Source organism: Eschrichtius robustus, chromosome 14 (assembly GCF_028021215.1).
Source record: "Eschrichtius robustus isolate mEscRob2 chromosome 14, mEscRob2.pri, whole genome shotgun sequence".
NCBI lineage: Eukaryota > Metazoa > Chordata > Mammalia > Artiodactyla > Eschrichtiidae > Eschrichtius > Eschrichtius robustus.
Genome location: NC_090837.1, coordinates 35,462,656 through 35,479,390, shown reverse-complemented (window position 1 = coordinate 35,479,390; position 16,735 = coordinate 35,462,656). Strand labels below are relative to the sequence as shown.

General features: G+C 40.4%; 1 protein-coding gene across 5 annotated transcripts in view; it reads right to left on the bottom strand.

Moving 5' to 3' along the window:
• DLGAP1 (DLG associated protein 1) overlaps positions 1-16,735 on the bottom strand; it is an 846,176-nt gene that overhangs the window by 43,870 nt on the left and 785,571 nt on the right. For all 5 annotated transcript variants that reach the window (XM_068562839.1, XM_068562840.1, XM_068562841.1 and 2 more), the window contains 2 exons: positions 9,985-10,364; positions 4,866-4,957 (listed from right to left, as the gene is read on the bottom strand). In XM_068562839.1, coding sequence (XP_068418940.1) covers positions 4,866-4,957; positions 9,985-10,364 — 472 coding nt within the window. The remainder of the gene's footprint in view (positions 1-4,865; positions 4,958-9,984; positions 10,365-16,735) is intronic.

The window sequence follows — 16,735 nt, the reverse complement described above, 5'->3', positions numbered from 1 at the left end:
CAAATTCCCTCAATTTTTGTTTGTCTGAGAAAGTCTTTATTTTTTCTTCCCTTTTGAAGGATAATTTCACAGAGTGTAGGATTCTAGGCTGGTGTTTTTTTCTCTCAAATATTAAATATTTCACTCTATTCTCTTCTTATTTGCATGGTTTCTGAGGAAAAGTCACATATAATCCTTATTTTTGCCCCTCAATAGGAAAGATGTCTTTTCCTTCTGGCTTGTTTCAGGAATTTTTCCTTGGTTTTCTTTGAATATGACATGTCTAGGTGTATTGTATTGGGCATTTATCCTGCTTGGCCTTCTATGAGCTTCCTAAATCTGTAGTTTGGTGTCTGACACTAATTTGGGGCAATTTTCAGTCACTGTTGCTTCAAATGTTGCTTCTGTTCCTTTCTGTCTTTTCCTTCTGGTATTCTCATTATGCATATGTTCACCTTCTGTAATTGTCCCAGAGTTTCTGGATATTCTGTTCTGATTTTTTTCAGGTTTTGTTTCCTCTTTGCTTCCAGTTTTGGAGGTTTCTACTGTTGTATCCACAAGCTCAGAGATTCTTTCCTCAGCCATGCCTAGTCTACTAATGAGCCCATCAAAAGCATTCTTCATTTCTGGTACAGTGTTTCCAATCTCTAGCATTTGTCTTTTATTTTTTCTTAGAATTTCCATTTTTCTGCTTACATTATTCATCTGTTCTTATATGCTGTCTGCTGTTTCTATTAAAGCCTTTAGCGTTTTAATCATAGTGTAAAAAAATTCCTCATCTGTTACTTCCAACATTCTTTTTTTTTTTAAATTGCTATCAAACTGTGTAACCCAGATCTTTATTTTAATGTACAAAACCTTTATTTACTTGCCACTTCTCTAAACTGTCATTTAACCTAAAAGCTGCGTGTCTCCACACCCTCTAAAGAAATATTTGATTTAGATTCAATTGATTCAACCTACCAAATTTCACCAGTGAATTTATGAATACTTCCTATTATCTCTCCATCTACCCAGCCATCCATCCAAGCTTTTTTTTTTCCTGCTTTTAGTATTTTTTTAACTTTTTAAATCTTTTACTTATTTATTTTTTTCACACACACACTGTATTATATTTTTACAAGAGATAAATAAACTGACACCAAGCATTGTAAATGGATGACCACAACAAAAGCAACAATGATTGCAATTACCAAACACGAAACACACTCATACTATGTCATAATATTGACATTCAGTCCAGTAATCCTCCACTGTAACAGCTCCTTTACCTTGCAGTGAAAATTGATTTGTATATTTTTTGCCTCTGAGTCCTTGTGGGATTTTTTTTTTTTTATTCAAACAGAAAGTCACAAAAATTATAATCATCCTCATCAGTTCACTCAGTCCCATGTAATTAATTTTGTTTTTCATCTTGATCTTTTGTTAGCACTTTTATGAGTTCATCAGTTTTTCATTAGAGTTCTGAAAATGCTTATTCATTCAGTTCAGCAGTATAGTCAGTTACCAGAAACCTGTACTTGTCAGAGTCTTTTCCATGAATTCCTTGAAGATGAAACCCTTTTATAGGAACATTTTTGCAAAAGCATCAGAGTACACCCAGACTTCCAACATTCTTGTCATAGATGACTCTGTGTCTAGGGCTTGTTCAGTCTCTGCAAGCTGGGTTTTTTACCTTTTAGTATGCCTTGTAAGTCATTGTTGAAAGATGGACATGATGTACTGGGTAAAACAACTGTGGTGAATAATGGGCTTTTAATAAATGCGGTGGTGAGGTGGTGGGGATGGGAAGCATTCTCTACTCCTACGATTAGGTCTTAGTCTTTCAAGGAGCCTGTGCGCCCTTGGACTGTGAACTTCAACAGTGTTTCTCAATCTCTCCCCCACTTCCCCCCACTGCAGGACAGGATGGCAAGAAGGGGCTGGGGTTAGGTATTTCCCTTCTCCCAGGTAGATTTAGGCTCTGATTAGAAACCCAGCAGATAAGGCTCTGGTAAATTAGTTTCTCCTGCAGGCAGATCTTGTTAAGAACAGAATGCTCTGGCATATTTCAGAATGGTTCCTTTCCCCTCTCTCCGTCAGAAGCATGAGAGGAGTCTTCTCTGATTTCCACTGTGAGGACCTGGTAGATCTTCTGCAGGTAAAACTCATGAAAGTATGGAGGCCCCCCTATGACTGGGTCCCGGTAAAAATTTCAACTCTCAGACTTGTCCTCACTGAGCTGCCAGCAATTCATCAATTACAGTTCATGTTTTCCTACCCTGGTACTGGTTCCCATGGGGCTTTCTCTTGTGGGTTTCTACTCCAGAAAGTTGTGATTCTCTGTGTCTGTCAGTCTCTGCAGTACCTAGAGCACTGATTTGTCTTGTGGCCTCACTTCTCTGACTGGTTTAAGAAGAGTTGTTGATTTTTCAGTTTGAACAGCTTTTTTACTTGTTGCTAAGACAGAATGGTGACGTCTAAGCTCTTCTTTACCTGCTGGACCAGAAATTGCCTGTTATCTTCTTTTTACAGATAAGGAAACCAAGGCAAAATGATATTTAGTAATTTGATCAAGGCCTCCCAGCTAGTAGGTGGAAGAGTCAGAATTTGAATATGGGTGCCTTGGCTCAGGAGTCTGTGTTCTTAACCACTACATCATTGAGGAAAACAAGCAAGTTGGGCTTGTAGGGGAAGGAAGAATATGTTTTCTTACCATGAGATCTTTCGTATCTACTAAGTTTACATTTTCAAAACATTTTCTAAAACAATGAAAGGAACATGTGCCAGAAGGGTTGGTTTGAAAATAATGATTACTAAAACTTGAAGTAGATACAATAAGTAAACATTTTAGAGTAAAAGAAAAAAAAAATCACTCCTAAACCTACCATTTTTACAGATTACACTTCAGTCCTTGTTCTTCTTTGTGAATATTATATGTGGGTATTATGTCCTCTTTTTCACTTAACATTGTATCATGGGAATTTCTCCCATGTTTCCACATCTTCTTTATAATCACATTTAATAGCTGTATAATAGTCTATCCTGGTGACATGCTATAATTTACAAAAGCATTCTCTTGTTGCTTGACATTTGATGATTGACATTTTTCTTTTACAATGATAGGTAATGTTCCACAATTTTTTCCCTTTCACTGAGTGATTTCATTCAGGATAGCCCCATGAATGGGATTACTGGGTCAATGGATTTGGATAGTTGTATAATTATTGCTAATTTTTGTCATATTAGTTTCCACATTAGGGTTGTACCAATTTTCTGGGCTTCCAGCATTGTATAATTATATCAGATATAGTAGCATCAAAATGCTATATATATGTATATTGAAAATCTTTTAGATACAAAGGCAGTGTCAATAACAGGAGGCTGTAAAATAGGACCTGTTCCATGAACTGATGCATGACTTATTCTCAGATTTTAAGTTTATGTTACATGGGGCCTTGTATATAGGAGACATTCCATAGATATTTATTGAATGGATGGGTGATGAACGGATGGATGGATGACATCCAACTGATTTCTCCTTATTAACACATAAAAAGTTAGTGGCAAAGTTGAAATGATATCCTGATTTAGAGTATAGAGTTCTTTCTCCCACTATAACTGCAGTTTTACTTCATTCAGCCAACATTCACTACATACTTAGTATATGAAAAGCACAGCCTGGAAGCTGGGGGTATTACTATCAATAAAACATAGTTCCATCCATCAGGGTCCGCACAGTTTGACTGGGAAACTCACATACCTCTCCAGATCAAATTCTCATTTATAAAATGAATGTACTGACCTCAGAAGTCCTTTCCAGCTTCTGGATTCTGTGATCTTCTCAAACTCTAAATTTCCTACTTCTAGATACTAAGACTAAAGTAAGCTTATCTTAAAGAACAATCTAAAGAAACTGGTGATTCTGGATAGTGACAGGGAGTCTTCTCCCCTTCCTACTCCTCATTTGTTTGTTCATTCATTCATCATTCATTGAGCACATACTAAACATGAGACACTATTAAGCTCTAGAAATAAAAATACCAATAAGATAAGTCCTCTTCTCTTAGAAAGTCTATAGTCAAAAATGCGACGGTTTTTTGAAGAGGAATACTTCGGCAACACAGTGTTTATGTGTGTGTGAGTGGGATCCACTTATTCTACTGTCAGGGAGGGGAAATTTCCCCTTTTCTCCTCTTGAGTTCCTGTGGCTGGACCAATCATAAAATTGACACAAGACAGATTGTGTCCCGTGGACTAGAGAAAAAGAAACCCATTTAATTTGTGTGCACATAGAGGTCGCATAGAAATGGGACCTAAGAATGGGCCAAAGCAGATAGCTTTTATATTTTTTAGACAAAGAAGCGATAAATATGAGAGGGATTGACAGGACAAAGAAACTTAGCTTTGGGTGTTTAATTAGTAAGGAATTTAAGCAAAGTTTGGGCTTAGGTAGTAAATTAGTAAAGAAGTAACAAGTATGCAGGCTTCTCAGCCCTGAGTCCCCTATCTCTGGTGATAATGGTGTCTTTCTACCTCCCAGTACGAGGAGAGCACCTTTCATATGGGAAATTTATTTCCTGCTTTCAGGGAGACAGAGAGGAGGGTAAAAGTATCCCTCTTGCATTGACTCTTTCTTAAGTAGTTTTAATTCAAAATAATCAACATGCCATTGAGTCATATTTTGGGCCCCAACACTACTATTCTAGCTAACATTTAAATGGAATGGTCTCCAGTATTAAAGTAGAGGAAGGAATCAGCTAATATTGACTCAGGCTCACCCTCTGAATGCTCCCAGAAGTTCATGAGAAATAACACTGTATCTTGAAGGTTTATCATAGGGAAAAAATACTTGTACCATACTTGCCAACATCAAGACGAAAGGGGACAAATGCATGTGGACTCACCATTTCTCTTCTTCTACTTGCACTCCTATGGACTGGAACTTACTGGGTGCTTTATTTTCCCCTGTTTTGTTAGGTTCTTCAGCATCATCCACCTGAAGAAATAACCAAAAGTAGAGGTGCTCTATTTTAGTCATCTTGCTTGAAAAACAAAGTCACATTTCATTAGAAACCTCTATAATATTATTGGAATGTTTTGTGATTTATAACCTTTTTGTTCAATGTTTATGTGTTTGATGAGCAACTTCATTATCATGCACTTTGACCCTGCTGATCTTAGTAAAATGCAGTTTTGTTCATTTCCAAAGTGCCTAATAAATGTCTGTGATTCCTGCATGGATTTGTGAGGATGTACTTACCTGTGAGTTCTGTATTAGAAGGGAGCACCTCATGGGATTGTGTTGTTGAAAGTTTTGAATTTGCAGATAACAAAATGCAAAAGAAGAAAGAAATTTCATTTATTGTAGTTAGAATTGTTGACATTAGGAGATTTAGGTATTAACCTTATTAATATAACTATAGAGTATCTTCATTTTGTTTTCCCCTTAAATTAAGGAATTGGCTTTGGATATCACTCCATAGTTTCTAAATAGCTATGCATATATTATATAGTTCATATAGAAAATGTATCTGTATATAACTGATAGCTTATGTGACAGATTAGGCCCAACCCAAATTTGAAATAAATTTAATGACTATTCAGAGCAGTTAGATTTATTCCTCTTTTTTCTCTACGTTTTTAATAAATTATTTTTTTCTAAATAGAAAGCAATTTAACATAAGTTGTATAAAACTAAAACACAGAAGTATATAATGTAGAAAGCAAAAGTTCCCCACGAATCACTGTCAATCCTTTGATGCATATTTGACCATCTTTTAACATATGTAGAATATATTATATATAAAAATAATTATTAATACTAAATTTACACAAATGAGATTATACTATATATTTTTTGTGTGCAATTTGCTTTATTCATTAACTGCTATCTTTTGGACATTTTATCATGTTAGTAAATATAGCTCTAACTCAATCCTTTTGTTGGCTACATAAATACTTTTAATGATTATGTAAGCAACGTGGGCATCAGGGTAATTTTCTCTCTGCTGTTATTACATTTAGTATTATAATTAATATTTCATATGTATCTTTAGAACAATTCTGCAAATATCGTATGAGAAAAATTCTTAGGAGTAGAAATGTTAGATGGAAGTACTGAGCATATTCAACTGTAAGGGATATTGACAAACTGCTCTTCAAAGCATTTATCAGTGTATGGGAATATCCATTTTCCAAATGTTCACCAATGTTAAATATTGGCAAACTAAAATTTTTGCTAATATCACAGGTGAAAAATATCTATTAGCCTCTTGTATTTTTATCTGTAAATTGCCTATTTATATCCTTTGCTAGTTATTGTGGGTTTTTTTTTCTTATTGAGTTGTTTATTTTCTTCTTTATAGGATCTCTTTATATCTTACGACCCTTAAACCCTTTCTTGGCTATATATACTGTAAATATTTTTTCCCAGTTTATCATTTGTCTTTTAAATTTTGTCCTTCATTGTAGAGAATCTTAAATTACTATGTAAGTCAATCTAGCTTTTATGGTTGGGAAAGACCAAAAGTTCTCTTATATTTGTTTTTATGCTTTCATTTTTTTTTTCATATTTAGTTCTTCAATCCACTATCCTGAAATGTTTGTGTAGAAGATGCAGATATTTAATATTTTTTCTGCACATGAATCATCAATTGACCTGGCTCTTTTTATTAACTAATTCATCTCTTTGGTTTGAGATGCCAACTTTATCTTATACCAAATTTTACCCATATATATTTACCCAAACATTCTCATATATAAAAATGTGTTTTGGGTCTATTGATCTATTGGTCTTATTGCGCCTCCCTCTCTTTTATTCCTGATATAATTTTGTAATAAATCTTGATATTTTCTGTGACAAGTCTCCCCTTGTAATTCTTTTTTTTTTAAAATAAATTTATTTATTTTTTTATTTTTGGCTGCGTTGGGTCTTTGTTGTGGCACGCAGGCTTTTCGTTGTGGTGGCTTCTCTTGTTGTGGAGCACGGGCTCTAGGTGCATGGGCTTCAGTAGTTGTGGCACGCGGGCTCAGTAGTTGTGGCTCGTGGGCTCTAGAGCACGGGCTCAGTAGTTGTGGCGCACGGGCTTAGTTGCTCCGCGGCTTGTGGGACCTTCCTGGACCAGAGATTGAACCCGTGTCCCCTGCATTGACAGGCAGATTCTTAACCACTGTGCCACCAGGGAAGTCCCTATCCATCAGTTTTTATTACAATATATAAAGTACCCGATGCAATAGCAACTATTATTATTCTCATTTTCTAGATGAGGAAACCATTAAGTAATTGGCCTAAGTTCACGCAGGCTGTAAAGTAAATAATTATAATATTAACTGTTAGATACAGATTAAATTTAAAATGTTGGGAAAGGCTTGAAAACTCTGACTCTAAAAAGGTAAACTGTGAGAAAGAGTCCAAGGTCCTAGTATCACATATTTGGGGGATTAGGATTTAAATTAGATTACAGTGTAATGAAATTTGATGACTATTTTGTATCCTAAATTTAAATTTACTTATTATTCTCCATCAAAGAAGCAGCATAATGTGGTCACATTAGATGTCAAGGTACAATCTAGGCTCTGTCAACATAAGATGTATGACCTTGGGTTCTCACTTCTGGGGGAGAGATAATAATACCACCTATGCCATAGGGCTGCTGTAGAGGCAGAATGGGACAACCATATAAAGCACGCAGTGCTCTCATATAATTTCCATAGCTGTGAACAATGATTGGAGGAAGAGTAAGAACAATTCTTTAGCTCACTAAAATATCCAAATATTCAAGAAGCAGGGTGGCCTCTGAAACAGACTTTCTCCCCAGCATTATTAGTGAATTTCAGAGTAGTTCCGTCTTACTGGGTGAAAAATAATAATAATGTAAGTTGGATGTCATACAGTATGTGAATGCTTTATTCTAAGAATTATTTAGAGAGTAACCTAACCAACCAGCAGACCTGGGAGGTGATTAAGATAGATAGAAGCTTTTAAATAAAACGAACAGTAAGACAGATAATTACCTTTAAAATACATTGTTAAGTGAAAAGAGGCAAGATATAGACTAGTGTGAGGTATATGCTGCTACTGTCTGGGTAAAAAGGGGAATAAATATATATTTGCTTGAATATGTGCAAAATATCCCTACAGGGAGATGCAAATATTGGTTATATTGATTTTCTCCGGAAAGGAGAACTGACTGGCTATTGAATAGCAGGGGGAGAGAGGCTGGTCACTGTATGTCTTTTTATAACTTTTGAATTTTGAGCCATAGGAATATATTATCTATTGAAAAAATAATGTAAAATAAAGAAAAAAATTTAAACATTAAGGAAGTAGAAGAAAGCTAACATTACTGGGTGCCAATTATGTGCCAGATAAGAAAGGTGGAATTTTTTTTAAATTATGGTAAAACAGACATAAAATTCTCCATTTAACCCTTTTTAAGTGTACAGTTCCAGTGGCATTAAGTACATTCCCATTACTGTGCTACTATCAGCACTATCCAGCCCCAGAATTTTTTCATCATCCCAAACTGAAAGCCTTACAGGAAGCTGGATTTTGTAAACTCCCTCCTTCAAATAATCCTACGTGGGCTCGATGAGAAGACAGTCTCAGGAAGATTAAATAATTTGCCTGGGACGACACAGAAGACCGACCTCTGCTCTTTCCCACCCCTCGAAATCCTCTGGGCGGTGGGAGGGAATTAACTCCTGGGATTGGGGATGGGGTGAGGGTGGGTGGAGGCTGGCTTCCGGCCCGGGACCTCCCGCTGGGTCATCTGGTCCTAAGCACCCGTGCTACAAGTTCTTTTAGGAAACTTGACAAGTCGTGCCATGGTAACCTGTTGGTTATAAAAAAGCATTGACTCATTGCTACCAGAGAAAGTTTAATTGTCCTTTCAAAGTGGACTCTGCAGAATGGATGGTGAACATCCATCATCGTTGTGAAAACGTACCCCACGCCTGGTGCTTAGACGTGCCTTAGAGTTGGTTCAGCATGGATAGATTTATGGGCCATCACGTCAGGAAGTTATTATTCAAAGGGCGCCTGCAGAACGGTACAGCACAACAAAAATGGGGGGAAAGAATGACTCTTCTCCATGGATGGGAGGAAATTTCTAGCAGGGTAAGCCAAGCTGAACCCATCTAACAACCAAGAATCAGTCTGATCTTATCATTGGGCAACAGAAAACAGAGCTAAACTGAGAAGCCTGCCGAAGTATCTACCTTTTGAATGAAATGCATGATTAAATAGCCCACAGTTACGCTGACCCTGGTGCACATTCTTTCCTCATGATGCTGTGATGGGAGTTACTGCTTTCCACGCTCTCCTTCCCTTTGGTCTCACTGGCCATCACTCCCACGTTTGTGCGAAGTGGTTCACATTTTTGTTCTCGTATGGTTACTCAATAGCGTTGAACACACTGTAACACCATCCAATCATCCACGTTGTTCTTGGATGCCCACTCCTTTTTTGAGAATCAAAATGTGCATTAGGAATTGAGGACACTTTATGTTTGATTGTGTTCATGTTTGTTTAATTATCCTCCCCTTGTCTCACCACATTCAATTTCGAGAGCAAAAATAAAAGCTGCTAATCAACTATACTTCAATTTTAAAAGATTGGAATTTTGGGCGGAAAAAAAAGATGCTGATAATGTCTATAGACAAAACACCTTCGTAATTTTTAAAAATCACATTTCACAACATACAGGAGCCCAGAGCCAGTAATTTGAAAGTCTGGTCCTACAATAGCTACATCATCCAAAATGGCAAGATAGTGAATCTTCTGGAAAAAAAAAGGGGGGGGGGTACATTTCTTCATTTGGGGTTCCTATTTCTTTTTTTTTTTTTTTTTTTTTTAACAAATTTATTTATTTTTTTGGCTGAGGCACTCAGCTTGTGGGACCTCAGTTCGCCGACCAGGGATTGAACGCAGGCCGTGACAGTGAAAGCGCCGAGTCCTAACCCCTAGACCACCAGGGAACTCCCTGGGCTCCTATTTCAAAGGACAGAAGGGGAGGCTGTTACCTGTATCCCAATGGACAGGCATCGATTCTTCTTGAAGTGGTCCTTCTTCCTGTCCTCTGCAGTGATGGTGGCCATGGCGGTGGTGGTGGTGGTGGTGACGGTGGCAGCATTGTTGCCCATGTGTTGACTCGCTGGGCCGTGGATCTGGGCATTGGCGGCTTCGATGGCGGCTGTCAGAGCCTTCATACTGTCCAGGCTCTCCGTGGAGTTGCTCAGTCCAGACTGGCTGATAATATCCCCTCGCTGGCCCTGTCCATCCATGTAGGCGTCCTGGGCCGACTCTGTGCTACTCTGGGCTGTGATAGAAATGAAAGGTTTCGTGGTAGTTCTGGGTGGGACTGGAGGTGGTGTCTTCTTATATGTTGTAATGCAAGATGACACTGGAAGACAGCGAAAACAAAGACACTGATTTCTGCATGGGTTTTAATTGCCAATATTGTAACTGACATCCATTGGAAATTAGGGCCCATGAAACACACCAAGACATTGAACGTGAAAACAGGTCTGTTGATAGACTAAGTGAGATTTCTGCTTAGGGGGCATATTTGGGCCTCCTCTAAGGCGACACCCCCATACGACTGAGGGGGAAAGAGACTGAAAAACACTGACCTCTGAGATGGAAGTTTCTGAAATGGAGATTAATATGAACTGACAGAAAACAGACAGGACTAGCCATCTGTAGAAATCTTCCGGGGCAACAGGGCACCCTGAGAGATAATGTATAACACAGAAAAGACTTGGGAAATCTTTGCCTTCTCAGGGAAATATTAACCACAGCTAATGCTGAACAAAGTAACTCATTGGAGAAGATTCTGGGGGTCAATAAAGAACACTGAAAAAAAGAAGAAAGCAAAGAGGTTGTGAGCCTGTGTGTTCTAATCCTAAGAACAGGGCAAAGTGCCTATGGGGGAGGGGGAGGGGATGGGGAGGGAGCAGGGCGCCGGTGGGGGGCTGAGCTCAACCCACTGTCTTAACTTCTTGCACCTTGCTTTTATCTTCATTCCATTTCTCCTCCCTCCTTTTCTTTTTCTTTCTTTCTCTTGCTTCCTTCCTCCCTCCCTCCCTCTTTCCTTCCTTCCTTCCTTTTTCTGGGTATGTGCTCACTCTATAAACTTTAGTTCTGAATTGTGTTGCTGTTTCCCAGCAGATCCGTCCTCTGAGAGGGAGGACACCACACACACGTCTCCTACTGTAAAATAAATGTACGCGCTAGTTGGGAGGTCAGCCTGCGTGTGGCCTGTAGGAACCCACTCCCCAAAGTGCTGTCCTTCAGGGCGACGTGATCAGCCCAAGGTTCTGCACAGTGAGGCGCCCCTTTTGGCGGTTCCCACTGGAGCAGCCTGCAGCCCCTCTCTGCAAAAATCTGAGGATAAACCCAGGGTCTTGAAGAAGCTGTACGCACTGCTTCTCAGCACTCCGTATTTGTGGAGCACGATGCAGGAAAACACAGACTGAAAAGAATGAAGTTTCCACGTGGGAACCGCCCCCTGGTAAAGAATGATTCCTTAACCAGCTTTCTAAAGACTTGTTGAGTCCCCTTAAAAAATGGTTCAAACTATTGTGTTTCCATCACTTTCTCCCCCACCTCATTCCCAGCCCCACCCTCAGCCTTTCCTTTTGGGACTGTTGTTAACACCAAATCGGCTAGTCCTGACCACACAATGCTAGCTAGTTACCCATGGTTCTAGTTGTCACTCAGGCCATCTCGCTGAATGAAATACTCACTTCGATATTCAGGGTGTTTCCTGAGGTCACTCAAAAAAAGCATCCTATAACGAACAATGAACAGAAGGATCGCATTTCTCTGCCCTGCTGTTCCACTGCCCTGTGATTTGGTGTAATTTCCTTAACCATAAAAGATGGGGACAGAAATGTTTGGCTACTTCCCAGGGCTTGCCCAAGAGTTGAACGAAAAGAAACGCACAGATGTCACGTTACAGTATCACATGTGCTCTGGAGGTGAGGGTAACCTGAATAATAGAAATGTAGCCTCCTCTCAGTTACCTGGGACTGGCAGAGGCTCCCCCAGGAAAACCTTCCATCTCAGCTGTGCGTGAATCACACATCTTTAAATATGAACAGAGCTCAGCAGCACACGCTCCAAACTCCGCAGCTTTTAGCTAACGAGCCTGAGAGTTAACGGTAACGGGACCAGCAGAGGGAGGCTCACAGCGCTGGTGGAGGCAGAGCTGGAGCAGGACCAGCCCGGGCTCAGGTTATCCCACCAGCCACAGGGAAGCCAAGGGATGCAGACACATGCATCGTTGATGTTTCCCCTCACTTGATTGAGTTTCATGCATTGTAACCACTGAGGAGCTACCTTCCGCTTCCCAGGAAATTTGAAGGGGATAATGCTCGGTGTCAGTTACTCAGCTGCAGACCAGAGTGGGTGGGCCGGGGAGGGACCATCATTAGGATAGAATCAATCTATCTATTCGAATCTAAGAAACTAGATCATTTGATGACTTCTCCTACAATGTGAACTCATTACAGTAAGTCCTTACATTGCGAACTTTCAGAGATGTGACTGTGCCAGCTGTTGTGCTGTACTACTGTACTTTTCAAGGTACTGTACTGTAAGAATAAAAATGTTTTCTTTATTTTTTGTGTTTGTTTTTTTTTAGTGTATTATTTGTGTGAAAAGTATTATAACCCTATTACAGTACAGTACTACATAGCCGATTGTGTTAGTTGGGTACCTAGGCTAACTTCGTTGGACTTATGAACAATTGAACTTATGAATGTGCTCTCAGAACAGAACTCGTTCCTATGTAGGGGACTTACTGTATTTTGTTCGAAATGGGTTCTCAGGACATTCAGCCCACCTATATTCCAAAGAAATGAAGTGCCACTTTCCAACATCAAATGTCTGATCCTTTGGATTGTTTACTGCTCCTTGTTAGCTACCCCCAGTTTCCTCCTTCGGTGTGGATAATCAAAACCGGACAACGCGGCCAAATACAGTATCGTATCATTTGCTGAGATTTACAGCACGATGTGATACCGGTGATTTGGGGGTGGGGGTGTCACATTATTTCCAGTGTGATGTCGTGGTTGACTACGCACCCCCGGGGCCGAGTGCAATTTGGCGCCATCTGGTGGCTGTTATCATTTCCTCTTCGATATCAATAGGGATAATTCTGGGGACTTGGATCGCCGGGGACTTTCAGGACAGCAGCAGCAATGCTAGGCATCCGCTAGGGTTAGACTGGACAGGGAGGACCCTGGGGACGTGGCTTCCTCAACAGGCTGGCCCAGCCCCGATGCCCAAAGGAGGTAGGAATTTGAGATTGGCTCACTCTGAATTAGGGGACCATCGCCATGGGGTTACATCCCAGGGGCTTTACTATGAGATTTTACTAGCGTTTAGAGCTCGGCACAATTCTGCCAGGGCCATCCCAGTCAAACTCAAAGAAGCACCACCTGTTAGTCATCAAATAGGAATTTTAAAGGAATTCAAATCTTTAAGATTGCACTTTGAGGGCGAAGAAAGGAGACCCAACACACAACTCACACTTCTCAAAATTCCCTTCCTCCTCATGCCCCAGTTCTTGTGCATCTGAGGCTGCTCCAAAAACTCAAGACAACTAAATCCCCCAATTTTTCCCAGCATCACGCTTTCTTAGTTTTGCAGGCTAAGCCCTGAACACTTCTCTTCTCTCTTTGTTGTTGTTGTTGTTTTGTTTTTAAAATTCTGCTCTCGTGATTCAGCACCACGAATGATTTAGAATCCACTGAGGTCTGAGCACCAGGAGGCATGTGGTAGAGTGGGGCCCAAGGACGGTGAAACACAAGTTAATAAATCTTGTCTGGTCAAGACAGAAACAAAAAATGAGGGGCTTACATGCAGTAAGGGAAACACTTCATTTGTTTAAGAGGAACATTCTCAAAAACGCTGATTAAAAAACTCAAGTGCTCCTTTTACTCAAGTGGAACTTGAAAAAGAAATGATGTTGTTGGTTTAATCATTATTACTGCTTTCCTTTGTCGCATAGGTTTATTTGTTCATTGCAGATAAACTGATTTTTGTCCTTCTTTGGGTCCTGGTGATGTGCTATCCCAGCTCAAAGTTGGCTGAAAAGTCTCCTATCCATTTACAAGAAGAGTCAGAAGGAGCAGGTTTCCAGATTTCACTGTCATTACTTTCATTCACATAATAGTGTAATGCATCAAGAGACCAGAGACTGGTTTTTACATTTGAGTTCAGAAAAATTTTTTTTTTTAAAGAAGAACTTATGGAGAAAAACAAATGAGAACAAATTCCTACCCTATTTCAGTTTGTAGCTGATTCTTCAATATTTTCTCCATTTGCATAGAAAGATAATGCTGTTGTAAGTCTCAGGAAGACCAGAGCCAGGGATTATTTTTGTCTGGAGTGGTGAAGGATTTCTGGAAAACTACCTGGACTCTCCTTTCATTCCGGTTATCCTATGTATGTCAGCTGGACACAAAACGGATGTAGGAGCAAACCTACTTTTTATTTCTTCTTATTAATATGGACTTACTGGCTGAGCTAATGGGTCACATACTCTAAAGCTATGTTGAGGAATTATTTAGCAGTTCCTGGTTGCTGAATGTTAGAAACGCTTTCAGATACGAGAACAAGCCCATAAGGAACTACAAATAAAAACACAAAAGATCAACAGAAGAATTCCAAAATATACAAGTACATGGCTGACTTCGTAGGTGTAAACAAGTTGTCCTACCTTGTTCTTAACCACAAAGCAGGCTGTGATTTGATCTGCTTTTACTAGTCAGAGCAACTTTGGCTTTGCAGTGAGTCGTATCAGATGGTCTGCTCTTGCTGAGCCCAGACCACCAGAGAGAGAAGGGCTGCCTGGAACCACGGTCTAGTTTCTATCGAGGACAAAGGTCTCCTGATTTGAGTGATTTGGTCCAGCTGAACAGGAGGTTAACAAGCCCTCAAAAGGAAGTGCTTTATTGGAAAAGAGATTTAAAAAATGGAATGAGGTTAACAGTGGGGCGCTGGAGCTGGCTCTTACCAGCTTGCTAGATTCAACTGTGCAAATCCCTCCCAAGTCTGTGTTCAGTGACATTTCCTTGCTAGCTTGAAACTGACCTTGGTGTGAGTGTTTACGCCACGGAAATTGGCAAGTGCTGTGACTCAGTAGGCATCCTCCCAGAGAGCTGGTTGTTAAGCATTTCCAGCACACCTATGACACAGTCGCCGTGCTATACAAAGTGTAACCCACAGACAGGTTTGGATTCACAAAGTATCTGATGAGTGCACCGTGAGATAGGTCATGAAAACATCCAGAGGAAGCATTTAGAAACTTTATAGCAATTCTACAGAGATTCTGTCAGTTGAATCCATTAGAAAGGTGATGGCTTGTTTTTTGCATGTTTTTGTTTTTTTAATTTCTTTCTTCTAGTAATTCATTTTTATTGCATTTTACCAAAATGTTGATCTGCAACAGATTGGACATCAAATAAGCAAACAAACTGTCCATCACCAGAGATAGTTTGAGAAGCACCGGTTTTGGAACGTTCGCAAATCCAGGGGACAGGGCAGTGGTATTGCACATGAGATTGAGAGACTAGAGAGGTAACTTGAAACTACAGGCTACTTTAGAAAGCAAAACGATGTGGAGAGGCCAAAGGAAAGAAATGTGGGAGGACCTAAACTTGGGACATAAAGGGAGGACTGCACAAATACAGGACGGGAAGAGTAGACTTGTGGTTTTAATGTCAGGTAACTTGTCTGTTTCTATGAAGGCATGTCTGCGTACATGTGTGATATCTAGAATGAGGGAAGGATTGCCTTGCCGCCTTTCTGCCCTCCCTTTAAGGGGAAATCACAGGGTTTTCTGAGGAGAGGAAAACCATGTCTTATAAGGAATGGTTTAAGAAGAGAGGGTGTTTCGTTTGCAAGAGAAGGTAGATGGAGGGGTTTCCCATTATTTCGAAGGCTATTGTGTAAAGGATGGCATGGACTCAGGCCGTATGAGGCCCTCAGGGAAACCACAAAAGGAAAAGCTCAGAGAGGCATAAAGAATACTTTTCTAGGAGTCGGTCATCCAAGGATGGAATATGGGGCCCTCGCTGGGGAGCGAGCTCTCTGTCTGAGAAGTAGGGACCCATTGACAAGGATGCTAAGAGAGGAGGCCAGGGAGAGTTACCAGCAGGCTGTTGGTAGCATTGAGGAATGTTCTGGCATCCTGGGAGCACATATTGGCACCGATGAAGACAAAACTCTTAATTGAGAAGTTTGCTGCTGCCACTTCTGGGCAAGCAGGCCCAGAAGTGCTGAATTTACAATGAACGGTGGAGATCATCCTCCCCGGGGTGACATGCTCCCCAGTCTGGACTGCCCCACCAAACGCCAAACAAATCTGTGATCTAGCTGGAGTCCTTCACATGATAAAAGCACAAACCCAGGTGAAAACAAAGATGATGAGATGGAGAATGAGTCCAGATGCTTCACCTGCCCTTAGATCATCTGAATCACCGGAGAGTCCATCTTTCCTCCGTTAACACACGCTGTGCTAAGAATTTAATAGGACTTCCCTGGTGGCCCAGTGGTTAAGAATCCGCCTGCAAATGCAGGGGACATGGGTTCGATCCCTGGTCCGGGAAGATCCCACATGCCACGGAGTAACTAAGCCTGTGCGCCACAACTACTGAGCCTGTGCTCTAGAGCCCGTGAGCCACAACTACTAAGCCCGCTGCGACAACTACTGAAGCCCTCGCACCTAGAGCCCATGCTCCACAACAAGAGAAGCCACCGCTG